The sequence below is a fragment of the Hemitrygon akajei genome, chromosome 19 (genome assembly GCF_048418815.1).
Source record: "Hemitrygon akajei chromosome 19, sHemAka1.3, whole genome shotgun sequence".
NCBI lineage: Eukaryota > Metazoa > Chordata > Chondrichthyes > Myliobatiformes > Dasyatidae > Hemitrygon > Hemitrygon akajei.
In genome coordinates this window covers 68,391,220-68,412,072 of record NC_133142.1, presented here as the reverse complement: position 1 = coordinate 68,412,072, position 20,853 = coordinate 68,391,220, and the positions used below count along the sequence as shown (strand labels likewise).

The following is a 20,853-nucleotide window of genomic DNA, read 5'->3' as shown; positions in this document are numbered from 1 at the left end:
GTCTAACTACCGCCTGCACATTGCTGTTTTTCATGATTAAAATACAATGATCGGCAAGATTTTGCCTGAAATAAATCTAAAGTGACGCGTATTCGTACTCATTGTGTTTGTTAGACGACCATGAGTGATTCAGGCAATGAAGTGGGCGCCTAGGATTGTTAAGGACTGCCTGTGTTGTCTTATGTTGAGTTGGCAGTTGGCTACATTCACAACCTCGTGATATAGGTTAAGTATTACTTTCTTTTTAAAATGCTTACTGCTGTTTTTGTGTTGGTTTCTGAGCTGCTTATCTTTTGCACGATCGCTGTCGACATTGATTTTAATGTAATGGATGTTTCTCTGGAAACGTGTGCAGTCATTGGAGTCCTCACACTGTGCTTTCCTGCGAAAGATAAACGACATTTTTCTACAGTAATTTATATATTATCCTTTTGAAGAAGGTATGACAAATGCTTCGCCAATGCAGTTTTCGTGATAATTTTGTGCTCCGAGAGTGCTGAAATAAGTTGCAGTTGTGTAGTAATTGCACGATTTGAAATTACTCTCACCAAAAATTGTAGGGACCAAAACACGCCTCCTAAATCAACCAAGCAGCCACATTAACTTAGCATTGTTTGGTGTGGTGCAACAAGTAGGATGAGAATTAATAATGTTGGCAGTTAAAAAGATGACTTCGAGCTCTGTGGGAAAGTTTGTGTCATCTCTTAAAATGTTATTGGGCATAAATTGACAACATGACATGATAGCATCCACCTAAAACACAAAATTAGAGCGCGAATCGCCGTTCAGATCCTTAAACCTGCAGGCCTCAGTCCTGTTCCTCTGCTCGTTTCTCAATTCTATGATCTTTCTCATATTTAATTATCTCCACCTTAAATATTAACCAATGATCTGACCTTTACTATTCTCAAGCAGAGAATCCAGAGATTCACTACTATCTGAGAGAATAAGTTTCTCCGCTCCTCAGTTTTAAATAAGACTTATTTTGCAGCCATGTCCCCTTGTTCATGTCCTTGTCAATTGCCTGTTTTGGAATTCAAGGTACACCACATCAACAGATACTCCTCTATCAACTGTCCTTGTCCTCAAAGATTCCTGCATACCTATCAGACATGATGTACCTTTCAGAATTGAGTTCAACCCATAAAAGAGTGAAGTGCTGCATTTTGGAAGGTCAAACTTGATGGCAGAGTACAAAGTTAATGGCAGGATTTTAATCAATGTGGAGGTACAGAGGGAACTTGGAGTCCAAGTCCATAGATCCCTTAAAGCTGCTGTGCAAATTGATTGGGTGGTTAAGAAGACATATGATGTGTTTGCTGTGGGACTGAGTTCAAGAGTCACAAGGTTATATTGCAGCTGTAAAAAAAACTCTGGTTGAACCACACTTTGGAGTATCGTATTCAGTTCTGGTTGCCTTATTATAAGAAGGATGTGGAAGCTTTAAATATACCAGGATCTGTCAGAATTAGATAATATTTCTTATGAGGAAAGGTTGAACAAGCAAGGGCTTTTCTCCTTGGAGTGAAAGAGGATAAGAGGAGACTTGTTGGAGGAATGTAAGGTGCTAAGAGGCATAAATAGAGTAAGCAGTCAGCACCTTTTCCCAAGATGGCAATGGCTAATACAAAAAGACCTATATCTAGGGTGATTAGAGGAAGGTAAAGAGTTTATTTTACACAGAGTGGTAAGTGTCGAGAAGGCACTGCTGAGGGCAGTAGACACATTAAGAGGTTTGATAGACACATGATGGAAGAAAAATGGAGGGGTATGGGAGGAAAGTGTTAAATTGATCTTGGAGTAAGTTAAAGGTTGGCATTACATCATGGGCTGAAGGGCTTATAGTGTACTGTGCTGTTCTGTGACTATACTAATTTTTCCTAAATGATTAGCTATTACTTCTTGATTCCTTATTCTAGTGCCAACAATAAATGTTAAGTCATCTGGCTTTTAGTTTCCCCACTATCCATCTTCCTCTGTTTAATGAACAAAGGAGTTACATTAGTTGTGTTACAATCTTCTGGTGCTCTTCTGGAACTTGGAGAATTTTGAAAAGTTCCACTCTCTTTGTATCCGCTTCCTCTAAAACTCATGGGTACAGGCCATGTAATTGCCCTGATTTGTCTGCTTTTAAAATGCTCTGTTTCTTTAATACTTTATCCCTGTGATTGGGATTTTTCACAAATTCCTTTCCATTATTTGAAATTAGAACATGTTATCTTGGGGATATTTGCAGTATCCTCCACAGTGAAGACTAATGTGAGAAATTGATTTGACATATCTGCCTATTTTTCCCTGTTATTAATTCACCAGCCTTATTCTCTAGAGGTCATACACCTGCCTTAGCCATCTTCTTCCTACATAAATAGCCATTTAAACTCCTTCTGTTTTCAGATAGTGTATAATTAATGGGGCTATGATGAATGTTGATCAGGTTTTTCCTGTGAGAAATTAAGCAGAGTGGGTCTATATGTTTGTTGAGTTTTGGAAACTGAAAGTTGGTGTCATTCATTCAAAGTTCTTAAAAGTCTTGATGATGAGGTACAGTTTTGATTTTTTTCTGTCTGGGTTATTTAGAACCTGGTGCACAGTCTCAAAATAGGGGACTTGAGAATAGATTTCTTAGAGTATTTGAGTCTTTCTTTGTAATTCTCTACCGAAAAGGGCAATAGAAGCTAAGGCATTGAGTTTATTCAACATAAAAATCAATAGAGTTTTGGATGTTAGGGCAATAGGGAGATATGGTGTGATCCAGTCAGAGGATCTGAATAATAGAATTCTGTTTTTGTTTCTTAATATCTTACATGATGTACCCTCACTCATTTGGAGAACATTAAAAAGTCTGCACCATCAGAAATTCCTAAGAATCTCACATCACTTCAGAACAGTAGCATTTCTGTTTTTGCAAAAGGTTTATCAGTATGTTTTCTGAATGAAAATGTGATGTGTTCAGTAGCTGTGTTATTTTCAAATGAAAGTGTGCACTGGGTGCTCGTACTTGCTGAATAATAAGAGTTTGTTTGGTCCTTCTCCAGATGTGAAGCCATGGGACTGTAATCATAAAGTATTAAAATGTCATTCAGAAAAGGTATGCAAGAGTTGATATTATATATTAGAAGTATCTAAATCTATGAATTAACTTTTTCCTTATGCCTACATATCGAATGCTGTATTAGAGGTATGCATGTAGAGAAGTGTATTTTTTTTTTGTGTGCCATACTCTGCCAGAGCCTCGGCAACCACTTTTTTTCAAGTGGTTGTCTTGGAGGAAAGATTCTGTGAGTGGTCCCCCACGTCCTTCTCACAGCGCAGTTGTTCTTTTTTAGCGAGGCTGAGAAGCGAGCTCGACACTCAACCCGGCATGGATGGAAGGTGTGCCCGGGAGCGGCCCGACTGGGTTTGAACTCGGGAACCTTCGCTCCGGAGTCCGGCACTGATGTCACCAGCTGGCCTAGAGTAGTGTATTTGTACCTGAGCACTCAGCTCTGGGTAGTGCTGAGCTTGGCTCTGTTGGTTCTGCCTATCTGCACTTGCTGAGCTTGATCCTCTGCAGTAGGATGTTAGGCAGCAAGCCTGCAGGTGGGGTTTTTCTCCTGTCAAAGTCTGGGGCTCTTTTGTATTATAATATCTAACAGAACCAAAAGAAACTATCTCAAGAAGCACAATTAAAAAGATGAAAAAAATCTAAAAGAGCAGATTTATACCCATAAAATATTAGGAGTACCCATAAAATAGGTGTAATTAAAACCAAACACCTGACTTTGACGTTGTTTAGACCAAGAATCTCCATGGAAATGAAGAGGATATCCAATCCCATGCCTGTCTGACCTAAGTAGGTGCAAGGAAGCAGGTTGGCCAGTGTACTACTAAAATGTCCCAGCAAAACTGGGTTCCACGTGATATCCATGACAATAAGACCTAGATTCGCAGCAGGTCTACATGAATCTAGTTAGCATTATTCATCCCATAGAAAATTTTGAAATCTGTGGAGAGAGAATGAGAATTAATGCTTCAAGTCAATTACCTTTCATCAGAAACACATAAAAAGAAAGTTTAGTGCCTGGTAACAACATCGGTCATTAATTTGGTTCATTCTGACTTGGAGTTGGTGGAATATAATTTGATAAATTCACTAGTGTATTTATTTTACCTGTCAATCATGCTAGCATGTTCACATGTAGAGATGCCCGAGAGACTCTAATCAAGTTAGACTATGATTACACCATGGTTTAAAAGCTTGGTGTATTGCGTCAGCCAGAGGAAAAACTCATGGGTATGATGCTGGAGAGACCTTGGTGGCTACTGAACCCTACCTCTGCACAGCATCAAAGAGGGCATTGGTGTGAGGAGAAAAATGAACTGAGTGAAATTTATATTTTCTTTTGTTCTTTTGCAGTTCATATCTTGATGATCATACTTGTTGCAGTAGTGTTTTTGATAGTTGTGCACCATAATCTAATTAATGTGCATGATCTACTGAGCAAGGGAAATTCGGGTAAGTACGGTAATAACATTTACTGATGTTCTACATTAAACCACATATGGCATGTTGTATGTGTCAGCATTAATCAAAGACTAATAGATTATTGGAGTTCTAGCTTTTAGAGGTTGTATTTGTTGATTTGAAATAGATCCCGCAATAGATGTGCCATTTATTAATAATAAATATGCTGCTTAAGTGCAACATTAAAATGAGATTTTTATTTTTCTTGAAACAATATTTGCACTAATTGCACACCATAGCAAAGAGGAAATACAATTGAATTTATTTAATTATTATAGGAATATTAGTTATTATTGGTTGAACATTTGAATGACCAAATTTGAAATTCATAAATCAGAATCAGGTTTATTATCATCGGCATGTGACGTGAAATTTGTTAACTTAGCAGCAGCAGTTCAATGCAATACATCATCAAGAAAAGAAAAAAAGATAAAAAGAATAATAAATAAACAAGTAAATCATTTGCAGTATACATATATTGAATAGATCTTTAAAATGTGCAAAAAATAGAAATACTGTATATTTAAAAAGTGAGGAAGTGTTCAAGGGTTCAATGTCCATTTAGGAATGGGATGACAGGGGGGAAGAAGCTGTTCCTGAATCGCTGAGTGTGTGCCTTCAGGCTTCTCTACCTCCTACCTGATGGTAACAGTGAGAAAAGGGTATGCCCTGGGTGCTGGAGGTCCTTAATAATGGATGCTGCCTTTCTGAGACACCTTTCCTTGAAGATGTCTTGGGTACTGTGTAGGCTAGTGCCCAAGATGGATCCATTTTGCACTCTGCATCAACTAATATTAAAAACTTTTGAAGCATAACCTTTGCATACAGTGAATGACTTCCTCCTATTTTTCACATTTATCATTGTAGAACTGAAGTATGGTAGACTAAAGCCTGATGACATTCTAAGAGTTACAGAAGAGCGGACTGGTGAACAGATTCCGATTCTAATCCCTGCTGTAGAAGAGCGACTTGGTGGAGTAATAGCAGCTATCAACAGTATATATAGTAACACCAGATCTAATGTGGTCTTTTATATAATTACTACAAATGATACGATCATTCACTTAAGGTAAATGTGCTTAATAAGTAACTATAAATAGAAGTCAGTTTTCTTTAATATGAGTCCAGAAATGAACAGTTGTAATTCTTATTCACACTTTCTTCAAGATCTTGGTTTCAGAAACGAGAACTGATGAGTATCAAATGTAAAATTCTGGAATTTGATCATCGTATTTTGAAAGGCAAGGTCCAAGGAGATATTGATTCAGCTGAAGTAAAGCCTGTGAGTACTGCTTTATGTGTGTTAAAATGTAGCATAAAAGGCCATTTGTCCTATACAACCATTTTTTGATAGAATCTCAGGTGGTGACGAGAGGGCATACAGGAGTGAGATATGCCAACTAGTGGAATGGTGCCGCAGCAACAACCTGGCACTCAACCTCAGTAACACGAAAGAGCTGATTGTGGACTTCAGGGAAGGAAAGACGAAGGAACACGTACCAATCCTCATAGAGGGATCAGAAGTGGAGAGATTGAGCAGCTTCAAGTTCCTGGGTCAAGATCTCTGAGGATCTGACTTGGTCCCAACATATTGACATAGTCATAAAGAAGGCAAGACAGCGGCTATACTTTATTAGGAGTTTGAAGCAATTTGGCACGTCAACAAATACACTCAAAAACTTCTATACTTGTATCATGGAGAGCATTCTGACAGGCTGCATCACTGTCTGGTATGGAGGGGCTACTGCAGAGGACTGACAGAAACTGCAGAAAATTGTAGATCTAATCAGCTCCATCTTGGGCACTAGCCTACAAAGTACCCAGGACATCTTTAGGGAGCGGTGTCTCAGAAAGGTAGTGTCCATTATTAAGGACCTTCAGCACCCAGGGCATACCCTTTACTCATGGTTACCATCAGTTAGGAGGTACAGAAGCCTGAAGAAGTCAGAACACTCAGTGATTCAGGAACAGTTTCTTCCCCTCTGCCATCTGATTCCTAAATGGACTTTGAAGCTTTGGACACTACCTCACTTTTTTAATATACAATATTTCTGCTTTTGAATATTTTTAATAATCTATTCAATATATGTAATTGATTTACTTGTTTATTTTTATTATGTTTTATTTTATTTATTATCATTATTTTTATCTCTGCTGGATTATGTATTGCATTGAACTGCTGCTGCTAAGTTAACAAATTTCACGTCACATGCCGGTGATAATAAATCTGATTCTGAATTTGAAAGTTATTGAAAATCCATAGAACACATGCTGGTTCTTGATACTGATGAATGTTCTTTAACCTGAAATGTTAACTGTGCTTCTCTTCACATAGATGTTGCATGACTGTAACCAACACCTCATTCTTTTATTTAACTGACATAATTTCAATGACCTTGCTCAACACTTCATAAAATTGTACTTTTCAAGTCTAGCACGTATATATCCAGTCCCCTTTTCAGTTCCTGATGTTCTTGTTGTCACCCGGCAGTAGTCTGAATCATAAGAATGTGCTATATTTTAACAAACCTCTCTTTTATTCTTGATTCTTATGCCAAAAACTTTAAATTTGTATTGATCTGCGGTTGAACCACTTGGATACAATTTTCCGTATTTACTGTAGAGTAATTATGGACAATTTGAACATATTATTAAATACTCTGGGCACCATGAATAATTTTAACTTTTCTAGTCCTTCCACAAAACTGAAGTTCATCAACTTTGCTGCCTTTCTCATAAGCCGAGCCTGTACATCCCCGAAGCTCTTTAAATCACATTGTAGTGGCCAAAACGAGAGAAAACTTTCCAACTTAAATCATTTGTTTATCATATCTGTCTAGCATTTATGAACAATACTTATATCCTAGAGTTTATAGTTAAATGACTACATTATAGTATGTTTTGTTATTTTTATTATTATGTTAATATGAATGGAGTTTTGATTGGTAATTTTCATTATTTTAGTTGACTTTTGCAAGGTTTTACCTTCCTATGTTGATTTCTGGCACAGAGAAAGCAATTTATCTGGATGATGATGTGATTGTACAAGGTAATCTTTTTCGTTCCTTGGGTTATAAATATCTAAATATGTACATGCAAAGTATTGTGTAGAGGAAGTGCATTTTTAATAATTTAGTGAACTGGTCAATAACATACTTATTTTCTAGTTTAGGCTTTTAATTTCCATCTGTTATATTTAATTATTTACACAGCTGAATTTATAGCAACTATATGAATAGTATTCAACAATATATGCTGTTAATTAGCAAAAGTCCATTCGATGGGCTGAAGAGCCTAATTCTGCTCCTGGCTTGTGGTCTTTTATTGAGAATTATTTGCCAATAGTTACCTGTAAATTAAACCAATTACATGTTTTCATAAATGACATGTCTTTCATAATTAGCACAACTTTCCATAATTTATTACATTATGCACTTTCAGATTTTGCAGCCTATATAAATTTAAGTTTCACTTACTTTTTTCTGTTACATTAGGAGACATCCGTGAACTTTATGACACTGAACTGAAGCCAGGTCACGCTGCTGCATTTTCCGAAGATTGTGATTCAATATCTTCCAAGGTGCTGGTTAGAGGTGCTGGAAGTCAGGTACTTTTCACCCATTGTAGATTTTACTTTTGGGAGAAACATCAAAAGGACACTTGAATGAAGTATATTAGAAATTTTGTTGTTTTACAGTTTTTGAATATAACTTCAGGAAAAGAATTGAAACTAAAATGAACTGATACAAATAATAACAGTTAACCAGTAAATTAGTTCACCACTACCTTAACAGTTGGTTTTATTTCTAACGTATTATACATTTCCTAGTTTACAGCTATTCCAAAAGTAACATAGAAACATAGAAAACCTACAGCACAATACAGGCCCTTCGACCCACAAAGCTGTGCCGAACATGTCCTTACCTTAGAAATTACTGGGGTTACCCATAGCCCTCTATTTTTCTGAGTTCCATGTACCCATCCAGGAGTCTCTTAAAAGACCCTATCGTATCCACCTCTACCAGCACCACTGGCAGCCCATTCCACGCACTCATCACTCTCTGCATAAAAAAACTTACCCCTGACATCTCCTCTGTACCTACTTCCAAGCACCTTAAAACTATGCCTTCTTGTGCTAGCCATTTCAGCCCTGGGAAAAAGCCTCTGACTATCGACACGATTAATGCCTCTCATTATCTTGTACACCTTTATCAGGTCACCTCTCATCCTCAGTCGCCCCAAGGAGAAAAGGCCGAGTTCACTCAACCTATTCTCATAAGGCATGCTCCTCAATCCAGGCAACATCCTTGTAAATCTCCTCTGCACCCTTTCTATGGTTTCCACATCCTTCCTGTAGTGAGGCAACCAGAGTTGAGCACAGTACTCCAAGTGGGGTCCTATATAAGTATTCTCATAATTTGTATAAAAGTAGGTTCACAACAAGCATACAAATGAGGTTGCTTCAATAGTTTACCTGCTTCTGTTATTAAGTGGTGAACCCACTTAAACCAAGAATATCCTAGGTATAGTCTTTAGTACAAGTAGTCACCGAGTTACGAACATCTGACTTAGAAACAACTCGTACTTACGAACCGAGGAAGGAGAACGCCGTCCGCCACTTTTAAGTCGGGGCGCAGTGAGATCAGCGCTGGGCTTGAGAACGGAGGTTCCCGAGTTTGATCCAGTGACAATTTTAAACAGGAACAATTTTAAAGGATAAAGTGAGAATAATGGAGCATGTGAAAGGTCCTGCCCCGATGAAAGCTACAATTATTACTAACAACGCAGTGGTTTAATTATTGGAATACATACATTTCTTAAGTGTTTTATATGCACAGAAATACTAAGACAAATGTTTGACTAACTGACGCTAAATAATACCGGATGTACTTGTTCCGACTTACGTACAAATCCGACTTATGGACGGACTCAGGAACAGAATCGTTCGTAACCTGGGGACTGCCTGTATATTAGTTTCACTGTTTTCCAGGAATATTGTGGGTTATATATTGATTTCACCTCTAAAAAGGGGAAAATCATAATGCCAGCTCCTATGTAAAATCAGGAATTCTAGGTGAAAAAAGGAAAGCAGAAAATGCTGGAAGTGTAGCAGGTAAGGCAGTGTCAATGGAGAGAAACAAAGCCAACATTTCAAGTCAAGAACTTTTCATCAGAACACTAAGCCTGAAATTTATTGACCTGAAATGTTAGCTGTTTCATTTTCCATAATTGTGACGTGAATTTCTACAGTCGCAAAATGCAATTTGTTGTACAGTGGATTCTAGTTAATTGGGTCATTAGTTAGTTGGAGCAGCCGCTTATTTGGGACAACCCTTAAAGAACAAAAACTAATCGAGAAAATAGCCGGGATTCCCTCCATTTATTTGGGAATATAAATGCCGCTGAATTGGGAGCGGAACATTTGCCTAACAGTTTCTAACTAGCATCAGTCGCATGCACTTGTATGGCCTTTAGACACTACACCATTCTTCGAGTGAGCAGTTTTCAAATAGCATCAGTTGCATGCGTTTGTGTTATGTTAACTATTTGAGCCAAAGGAGGCCAATTCAAAAAGCAGGGTCTTGGCCCGAAATGTCAACTATTTACTCTTTTCCATAGATGCTTCCTGATCTTTTGAATATCTCCAGCATTCTGTGTGTGTTACTTTGGATTTCCAGCATCTGCAGACTTCCTTGAGTTTGTGATTTTTGATCATTTTGTTTTTTATTTTGACACTAAAAAATGTCAGACCCTTACCAAGATACCACAAAAAGACTTAACATTAGTTTAAAAAAAATTACCTTTGGTGTCTGCTCTGATTGTTTATTTGTCAATCAAAAGAACATGGAATCATACATTGGATGAATTCCTCTGTCGATAACTATCACTAATACACAGTTGTATAATGCAGTAGTAGTATTGGTAGTGTTCTAATTTGTTCTGTATTTCATTTAAGTATGTAGTTTGCTACTCAGTTAAACAGTAGGTTGTCTTGTTTATACCTTTTTAACTATTTCCATGAAATTTCGCTAACTGGGGCAGCCATTTAATTGGGCCAAAATGTACTAGTCCCAGAATTGATAGTATTGAAATTTCCAACTTCTGCAGTTTTACTTTTGTTTTTCAATTTGATAGAGGGAAATTTTATTTTCAGTTCAGCTATCATTTACAATTAAATGGCAAGTTGCTACTCCTTGACCACCTGCCCCTTCCCCCCCCCCCCCCCCCCCCCCCAGTATAATGTTCCAGTTTGTCAACAAGCTGTCACTTCATACTTAGCTATATGGGTCATTAGCAGAACCTTAAAGTGAACTCCAACTCACTGACTGTTCGTGCTACGGAATATCTGCCCTCAAAAAGCTGCACAGTTAGAGAGGTTATGCGAACTGTCAGTAAGTGATTTTTCTACTTTCATTTCTGAAATTACTGCAGTTCAAGTAAAGTAACTAATGAGAATTTTTAACTTGTTTTTTCTAGAACACATACTTAGGCTTCCTTGATTATAAAAAGGAAACAATTAGAAAACTTGGTATGAAGGCAGGCACATGCTCCTTCAATCCTGGTGTCTTTGTCGCAAATCTCACAGAATGGAAGCAACAAAATATCACAGAACAACTTGAAAAATGGATGGAAATCAATGTAGTGTAAGTTTATAATAGTTGCACGCATTCTTATTTTCATTTTGCACTATTAATTCTATTTGCTGTTAAAGTAATCTGTCCTTATTTTCAGGGAAAGATATATTGCAGCACCAATAATAGATGAGTAAGGAATTTTGCAAAGAGTAGGGATATCAAGAAGATAATTTTCATATATTTTGCAGTTCTGAAGCATTTGTATTTCACTCTTAATAACGTTCTGTTCTTTGTGTTTAAAATCCATATATGAGAAGTGGACTATTACCCATCTCTAATTGACCTTGAAGGTGATTGTGAACTCAATTCTTGAATTGCTGAGGTCTGTATCATGAAGGCTTGTACTTTCTAGCTTAGGGAGTTCCAGGATTTTGTCCTGTTGAAGATGAAGAAATGAAATGTAGGTCTAAGTCAGTCTGATGTGAGACATGCGTATATGTGGTGATGTTTCCATAAGCCTGCAGTCAATCTAAGTAGCGCAAATTGCGGGTTTTGGAGATGCTGTTGAAGACTTGGTGAATTACTGGAACAGTTTTCTAAATGGCAGTGCAGCAAGAGAGGACAGAAAGTGGGGGATAAATTTCAGGGACTCCCACCACCCAGCTTGTGCTTTCTTCTCACTGCTGCCATCAGGAAGAAGGTACAGGAGCCTCAGGATTCACACCACCAGGATCAGGAAGCTGTTCCACATCATTCATCAGGCTCTTAAACCAGAGGGGATAACTTCATTCAACTACGCTTGCTCAATCACGGAACTATTTCCAAAACCTATGGACTGACTTTCAAGGACTCTTCGTTTCATGTACTCAATATTTATTACTCATTTATTTATTTATTATTATTATTTATCTTTTTTTTTCTGTATTTGCACAATTTATTGTCTTTTGTACACTAGTAGTCCATCCTGTTGGTGCAGTCTTTCATTGAGTATTATTGTTATTGAATTTAATGAGTATGCCTGCAAGAAAATGAATCTCAGGGTTGTATATGGTGACGCATATGTACTTTGCTAATACTTTGAACTTTGATTAGTGAGCTGCTTTGCCTTGGGTAGTGAATGCTGAGTGTCGATGTACTCAGGTTAATGGAAGGTGTTCCATTACAGTCAACTTTTTCCTTAGTGGAAAGTGAGTCGCAGCAGAGTACCTAACAACCATAACCCCATAAATTAAATTTCCAATAATATGTAGATAACGATAGATGTAAAGATTATAGTTTGTGATTTATTTTACACTAGAGGTAAATATTTTTAATATGAAAATACAGCTTTTGTTGTAAACTGGATTCTTCCCCCCATCGGCAATACTGATGAATGTGGAAAAAAACACTATCAGCATATATTTACAATCGGGAATTAATGGCTGAATCACTTCTTTTGACAGGGAGAATTTGTATGGTGGTGCCCTGGCTGGAAGTGTTACAACACCACCTATGCTGTTGGTGTTCTATAAACAGTATTCAGCCATTGATCCATTGTGGCATGTCAGGCATCTAGGTAAGTCTTCAATTTTAGAAAAGTTAATTGTTTAAGACCACTATAGATAATGTATATTTAGTAGTATTCTAATATGCAGTGATATAATTAATAGTCTAATGATTGATACATCACTGTAACACGAGAAACAATTGTGCACAATAACACTTGATTTCCAACAAATTTATTTGGATTACACTTAAAAATTTTTGTGGGCTTGTATGTTGGTGCCAGAAGTATGGTGACACTTAGGGCTGCTCAGAACAATTCTCACTGATTTGAGGCAAATGGTACATTTTATTATATGTTTCGATGTGTGATAAAAATAAAGCTGATTTTTTTAAAAACAGCTCTATTATTTTAGTTCTGCTGGCATAGCTAGATTCCATTCAATATTTGTCACCTGGTTAGAGACCAGGTTTGCCTGCATATTTGGTAACACCTCTGTGAGCCTATTTTTAATGAGCATACATTAATTCCCGTACACCAGAGCCACGTCTCCATTTGTCTGGTTGACTGGTCTGCAGTGGCTGACGCACATTAAAATGAAAGTTAGTCACCTGGCCAGACTATGCTCAAGGTTTCTGAAAGAGGTAGCAGAAGAGATTGTGGAGGCATTAGTAATGATCAAGTTCAAGTTTAATTATCATTCAACCGTTCATGAATACCCAATGGTACAGCCAAATGAAACTGTTTTCTTCCAGGGCCAAGGTGCAAAACACAGTACCAACAGTCATTCACAGCACACGGCACATATATAGGACATATAAAATAGTAAGTAAACATCTAGTCACACAAAAAAATACATATAGGCCAAGTCCCTGAGTGACATGTCCTGTAAATTGACGGTGCATGGGTGTTATCGGCAAGAACAAGCAGTTCTTAACAGTCCGCAGACGAACATACGCCTGCATGCACACAATCCAGCTTGTAATTCCACCGATCGAACACTGGAAGACAGCATCTATGGGAGGGGCCAGTCCCCAACCCAGCATAGACGTCATGCTACACTAGGCATCTTCCCTCCTGAACTGCTGCAGCAGGCAAGCCTAGTCCTTGCAACAACTGAGGCCACACAGCTCCCCCGCTGTCTGTCTCGTCAATAAACAAGGGAACAGCACTTGTAGCACTCTTGCGATCGTAGGAGACAATCATTCACTGTTAGATCTTTCAAGAATAGCTAGTGTGCAATGGTGCCAGAGGAGTGGAAAATTGCAAATGTTACTCCATCCTTTAAAGGAGGAAGGCAGAATTCAGTGATTGGAAAGATGCTGGTGTCTATTATTCAGGGTACTTAGAGGCACATGATAAAATAGGCCAAAGTCAGCATGGTTTTCTTAAGAGGAAATCTTGCCTGACCAATCTATTGCAATTCTTTGAGGAAGTAACAGGCATAGTCTGGATGTTATTTCCTTGGTATTTCAGAAGACCTTTGACCAGGTGCTGCTGATGAGGCTGCTTAACAAGAGCCCATGGTGTGACAGGAAAGATACTAGCATGGATAGAAGATTGGTTGGTAGGAGACAGAGTCGGAATAAAGGGGACCTATTCTGGTTGACTGTCGGTGACAAGTGGTATTCTGCAGGGGTCAATATTGGGACCCATGCAAAATGCTGGAGGAACTCAGCAGGTCAGGCAGCATCTATGGAAAAGGGTGCACTCGACATTATGAGACTGATGAAGGGTTGGACCATAATGTCAATTGTATTGTTTTCCATAGATGCTGCCCGGTCTGCTGAGTTCCTCCAGCATTATGGGCCTGTACTCGCTGGAATTTAGAGGAATGAGTGGGGATCTCAATAAAACCAATCAAATATTACATTATCACTTACTTCCGGGGCACCTAGGGGCGACTCAAGCAGCAGCAGAACTCTCAATGGGTATGATTAAATATTCCCGTTTCAACCTTTTACAGCTAAAAAGCACAACTGCTTCCAAGGTGAGTACAGTTAACAAAGATGTCTTAATGCGTTTAAATGAGCTATCACTGCATAAAACCAACAGCAGTAACAGTCTGTGGTCGGAAGTGCCTTGGAGGAAAACTTCAGAGAAGGTGCAGGCGAAGATCAGTATTACAAGTGCGTTTTAAGGAAATGGGGTTTTAAACTCCCAATACTGACTATCTTGCTGGCAAACGTGGAGTCTCTGGTGAATAAAATCGATGATCTTAGAGCCAGGGTGTTGAATCAGAGCGACATTAGGACCGCATGTGTCCTTTGTTTCACCTGGTTAACCCCTTCTGTACCAGTTATGCAGCAATTCAGATCGACAGGTTTACTATACACTGTCAGGATAGATCTGTAGAGTCAAAAGCGGAGGTGGAGGAGTATGCCTCATGATCAACTCTTCTTGGTACACAAATATATCAGTGCTGTCCCAATTCTGCTCACCAGACCTGGAATATCTAGCAGTAAAGTGTCATCCTTTTTACCTACCATGGAAGTTCTCTGGGATCATACTGGTAGCTGTTTACATTCCATCTCAGGCCAATGTCAATCAGGCTTTAGATAATCTGAGCAATGGGATCAACATGCACAAGACAGTGCACCTTAATGCCTACACCATCGTTTTGAGAGATTTTAACAAGGCCAGTCTGAAAAAATCACTAAGCAATTACCATCAACAGATCACTTACAATACCAGAGGAAACAACACATTGGACCATTGTTACACCACCATCAAGAATGCCTACTGTACTATTCCACGCCCTCACTTCGGGAAGTCTGATCACCTGGCTGTACTTCTATTCCCTGAGTATAGGCAGAGACAGAAGACTGCAGCACCAGTAGTGAGGACCAAGAAGGTTTGGACAAGGGAAGCACAGGAATGCCTACAGGACTGTTTTGAATCAGTGACTGGACTGTATTCAGGGATTCATCTTTGAATCTGGATGAGTGCTGCTGTTGTTACCAACTTCATTAAAACCTGTGTGGATGTGTGTGCACACAAAGACTTACTGTATATTACCAAACCAAAAGCCATGGATGAACCAGGAGGTACCTCGTCTGCTGAAGGCTAGATCTGTGGCTTTCAAGACTGGCAACCCAGGCCTGTACCAGAAAACCAGGTATGATTTGCAGAGGGCTATTTCAAGGGCGAAGAGATGATTTCGAACAAGGTTGGAAGCAATATCAGATGCATGGCAACTCTGGCAGGGACTGCAAGACATTACTTCCTACAAAGCGAAACCCAATAGTATGAATGGCAGCAATGCTTCACTGTCAGGTGAACTCAACGCCTTCTATGTACACTTTGAAAGGGAGAACACAACTACGGCTGTGAAGATCCCTGCTGCACCTGATGACCCTGTGATCTCTGTCTCAGAGGTCGATGTTAGACTGTCTTTAAAGAGAGTGAACCCTCGCAAGGCGGAAGGTCCTGATGCAGTACCTGGCAAGGCTCTGAAAACCTGTGCCAACCAATGGGCAGGAGTATTCAAGGACATTTTCAACCTCTCACTGATATGAGCAGAAGTTCCCACTTGCTTCAAAAAGACAATTATTCCAGTGCCAAAGAAGAATAATGTGGGCTGCCTTAATGACTATCGCCCGGTAGCACTCACATCGACAGTGATGAAATGCTTTGAGAGGTGGGTTATGACTAGACTGTACTCCTGCCTCAGCAAGGACCTGGGCCCACTGCAATTTGCCTATCACCAGAATAGGTCAACAGCAGATGCAATCTCAGTGGCTCTCCACATGGCCTTAGACCACCTCAACTGCACAAACACCTACATCAGGATGCTGTTTATCGACTATAACTCAGCATTTAATACCATCATTCCCACAATCCTGATTGAGAAGTTGCAGAACCTGGGCCTCCATACCTCCCTCTGCAATTGGATCCTCGACTTCCTAACCAGAAGACCACAGTCTGTATGAATTGGTGATAATGTATCCTCCTTGCTGACGATCAACACTGGCACAGCTCAGCAGTGTGTCTGTGCTTAGCCCACTGCTCTGCTCTCTATATACACATGACTGTGTGGCTAGGCACAGCTCAAATACCATCTACAAATTTGCTGATGATACAACCATTGTTGGTAGAGTCTCAGGTGGTGACGAGAGGGCGTACAGGAGTGAGATATCGTTATGGCTACCCCTCGAGGTCGAGGATGATGGTCTTCATTCCATTGATCTATTTATGTGCTCTCAAGTGGCTTATGAGTCCAATCATGGCTTTGAAAGTTCTTCCGCATTCAGGACAGGTAGTACCAGATGGCAGATCGGGCTTTGGTTGTTGCTGCCTCTCTTTCTGTTTTCTTCTCTTTTCTTCTAATTCTGCACATCTGTTGGCTTCGAAAGTTGCTGTTCCTTCTCGGATGATGGTTTGCTAGTTTCCTGTCCTTGGCATTGGTTTCCTAATTGTTGATGTCGATGTTACATTTCTTCATGTTGGCTTTTAAGACATCTTTGAATCTCTTCTGTTGTCCGCCGCCTTTAAGCTAGGAGTAGAAGATTTGTTTCGGTAGACGTTCGTCTTTCATCCGAACAATATGACCGCTCCATCTTGGTTCTTGATGACACAGGCTTCAATGCTTGTTGTTTTTGCTTCATTTAGCACACTGACATTGGTTCTTCTATCTTCCCAGCTGATATTTAAGATGTTTCGAAGACAGCATTGATGTAACTTTTCAAATGCCTTCAGATGTTGTCGGTATGTTGTCTAGGTTTCTGATGCATACAGGTGTGTTGGGATCACCACTGCTTTGTGCACAAGCATTTTGGTGTCTGTTCGTATGTCAGAATCGTGAAAGACTCTTGTTCAGAGAAGTCCAAAAGCTGTTCCAGCGTATTTAAGATGACGTTGGATCTCGTCATTAGGGTCGACATTGGAGGAGAGGTGACTTCCAAGATACGGAAAGTAGTTCACGTTTTCCAGGGTTGTTTTGCCAAGTTGAATTGATGGTTCTATCCAATTTGTCTCAGTTGGTGACGATTGGTAGATGATCTGAGTCTTCTTGGAATTGATGGTAACTCCAAGTTTCGTGTATGCACGGTTGAAGGCAGTCCGAATCTGTTGTAGGTGGTTTTCTGAGAGAGCTGCAACACTGTTGTCATCTGCGTATTGGAACTCGATGAGGGAACTCGTAGATGTCTTGTTTTTGGACTTGAGATGGGCAAGATTGAAAAGTCTGCCATCTGTTCTGTAGACTATTTTGATTCCTGGGGGTAGGTCATCCTTGGTGATGTGGATAATTGTCGTAATGAAGATGGTAAACAAAGTGAGATATGCCAACTAGTGGAATGGTGCCGCAGCAACAACCTGGCACTCAACGTCTGTAACACGAAAGAGCTGATTGTGGACTTCAGGAAGGGTAAGACAAAGGAACACATACCAATCCTCATAGAGGGATCAGAAGTGGAAAGAGTGAGCAACTTCAAGCTCCTGGGCAACAAGATCTCTGCGGATCTAACCTGGTCCCAACATATTGACATAGTCATAAAGAAGGCAAGACAGCGGCTATACTTTATTACGTAGTTTGAAGAGAGTTGGCATGTCAACAAATACACTCAAAAACATCTATAGTTGTACCGTGGTGAGTGTTCTGATAGGCTGTATCACTGTCTGGGAAGGGGGTGGGGGGGCTACTGCACAGGACCAAAAGAAGCTGCCGAAAGTTGTAAATTTAGTCAGCTCCATCCTGAGCACTAGCCTACAAAGTACACAGGACATCTTCAGGGAGCGGTATCTCAGAAAGGCAGCGTCCATTTATTAAGAACCTCCAGCACCCAGGGCATGCCCTTTTCTCACTGTTACAATCAGGTAGGAGATACAGAAGCCTGAAGAAGCCAGAACACTCAGTGATTCAGTAACAGCTTCTTCCCCTCTGCCATCTGATTCCTAAATGGACTTTGAAGCTTTGGACACTATCTCACTTTTTTAATATAGTATTTCTGTTTTTGCACATTTTTAATAATCTATTCAATATACATAATTGATTTACTTTATTATTGTTTTATTTTATTTATTATTTTTTCCTCTCTCTGCTAGATTATGTATTGTATTGAATTGCTGCTGCTAAGTTAACAAATTTCATATCACATGCTGGTGATAATAAACGTGATTCTGATTCAAATATTGAAGGGTCTAGATAAGAGTGGGCTTGGGGCGGATGTTCCCTACAGGGCGTGAGTTTAGGACCAGAGTACACCACCTCAGAATAGAAGGAGGTCCCTATAGAACCACCGATCCTCTAAACAGCCTTGAAATCATCAACAGGGCAGCAATGGCCTTTCTGCAAAGACACCTGGATCTACAAAAGGATTTTGATAAATGGAACGCCCATGTTGAAGGATTCAAGTTCAAGTTCAGCATAAGTTCACCATATATGTGTACTGCCAAATTTCCAGAGGAATTTTTTTAATTAGAGGGTGGTAAATCTGTGGCATTGAATGCCAGATGGCTGTGGAGGCCAAATCATTGAGTACATTTAAAGCAAAGGTTGATAGGTTCTTGATTTGTAAGAGTCAAAATTTAGGAGGAAAAATAAATCAGCTATGATGGAATTGTGGAACAGATTCAATGGGCCAAATTCCCTGATTATACTCATACGTCTTATGGAAACTATACAAAGACAACTTCCATTCTACAGTATGAAATACAGAATGGGGAATGTCAGGATCCCCGTGAATAATTCCAATGGCAACACATCTGAATGCAATTATGCTAAACAAGAGTGGAAGCCAATCATCCACAATCTAAAGAAGCTATGCAAAAGATATAGTCTGAGAAAATAATTTGAGGAAATTAGTAGTGTTAGCTTAATAACATTTCAATTGATTTATAATTTGACATGATTGTCTAATACCACAGGCCTGCTGAGAGACAAGGCAGAATGTCAGTAAAATGTCCACATGAAGTCTGGTTTTGGATGATGTTGAGTTATCTGGATAATGGTATTCAAGATGCAGTCTCTCCAGAGCTTGCTTTCTTCAACCAGCAGCCCTCCTAGTTGAATATTCAATAAATGTATTTTTTCTTTTGTAGGCTCCAGTGCTGGTACCAGGTATTCATCACAGTTTATTAAAGCTGCCAAGTTGCTGCACTGGAATGGACGGTTCAAACCCTGGGGTCGTACTTCCCCTTACAGTGAAATATGGGATAAGTGGTATGTTCCAGATCCTACTGGAAAATTCCATCCAGTCCGTCGACACCCAGAGGAAGAGGATGCTCATTAGGAAAAATATTGACTTCCAATCTAATCATTTCGTGAATTTTTTATAAAAAGTACCTCTGCTCAGGAATTTATTTCTTAGGTCAATGTGTTGTTTATACCAGTACTTTCTATCAAAAAAAAACTGTTCAAATCCTGTGTAAACTAGTTCTCAGAATGCACCAATGTATTAATTTAACCCAGAAGAGTATTTGTATATATTGAATGCTTTAACTTTTAAGAATGTTGTCCAAATTACATTTCATTTCAATTAGTGTTTAAAGAATGAAAGGGTAGCAATTTTTTTAAATCAGCAAGTTGCTTTTGTCTATTATATGGTTAGAACTGAACCATCAATACTAGGTTCTGGTAGTTTTCAGTTCGACAAATTTGTATATTTACACTTTCATTTTAATTGGATAGTTGCAGTTATATTGGTAATAGACAATCAGGAACAGAAATTGCTTTAACATTAGTGAATGTCTTAAAACAAGCTTCATTTTTAACTTGATAGTGTTTTCAGCATTTAGAAAAAAAATTTCTTGATCAGTTTAAGCATTTCAGGTGAGCCAGCCCTTATAAGTTTGATTTAGAAAGACCATTAAGACAGAATTATGAAACTTCTAATGTCTACAGTATTTTGGTTATATTAAAATGTTACAAAGGTGCCATAGGTCAGTCAGAAATTCACTGTTGTCCCCTCCCCCCCGTCAAATTGGCTTGGCAGCAGCTAAAAGTATTAGAAATAGTTAAAATTTAAGGGCAGCTAAATCTTTGTAAATCTTGCTATCAAATAGAAATAGCTGGAATTATCTGGATGAATACCAACATTGAAAATTATCAAGTATTTCACATAATGAAATTTGAAGTGAGCAGTTGTTTCAGGCCGAGACCCTTCGTCAGGACTGGAGGGTGGGGGGGGGCAGGGGCCAGGGCCCTATAAAGAAGGTGGGGGGAGGTGGAAGGAAGGTGCCAAGTGAAAAACCAATCAGAGGAAAGATCAAGGGATGGGGGAGGGGAAAGCACTATGGGTAGAAGACAGAATCTTGAGAGGTGATAGGCAGCTAGAAGAGGAGGCAGAGTG

General features: G+C 39.2%; 1 protein-coding gene and 1 long non-coding RNA gene across 4 annotated transcripts; one reads left to right on the top strand and one right to left on the bottom strand.

Moving 5' to 3' along the window:
- Positions 1-6: 6 nt before the first annotated feature.
- glt8d1 (glycosyltransferase 8 domain containing 1) lies at positions 7-20,684 on the top strand. Of its 3 annotated transcripts, none has more exons than XM_073072712.1 (10): positions 8-225; positions 3,036-3,088; positions 4,397-4,495; positions 5,372-5,573; positions 5,672-5,786; positions 7,469-7,553; positions 7,999-8,111; positions 10,982-11,148; positions 12,522-12,634; positions 19,604-20,684. In XM_073072712.1, exons 2-10 carry the CDS (start codon positions 3,073-3,075, stop codon positions 19,792-19,794), a joined length of 1,101 nt encoding a protein of 366 aa, XP_072928813.1. In that variant the 5' UTR covers positions 8-225; positions 3,036-3,072; the 3' UTR covers positions 19,795-20,684. The 3 variants fall into 3 exon arrangements, with proteins under 3 accessions (XP_072928815.1, XP_072928813.1, XP_072928814.1); XM_073072713.1 differs by lacking the exon at positions 8-225 and adding an exon at positions 261-440; XM_073072714.1 differs by lacking the exon at positions 3,036-3,088 and having other exon boundaries at positions 7-225.
- LOC140742027 (uncharacterized) lies at positions 263-8,097 on the bottom strand. The gene is made up of 3 exons (XR_012102194.1): positions 7,981-8,097; positions 3,756-3,983; positions 263-382 (listed from the first exon to the last, which is right to left on the bottom strand). It is a non-coding gene; the product is annotated as an uncharacterized lncRNA (long non-coding RNA).
- Positions 20,685-20,853: the final 169 nt, after the last annotated feature.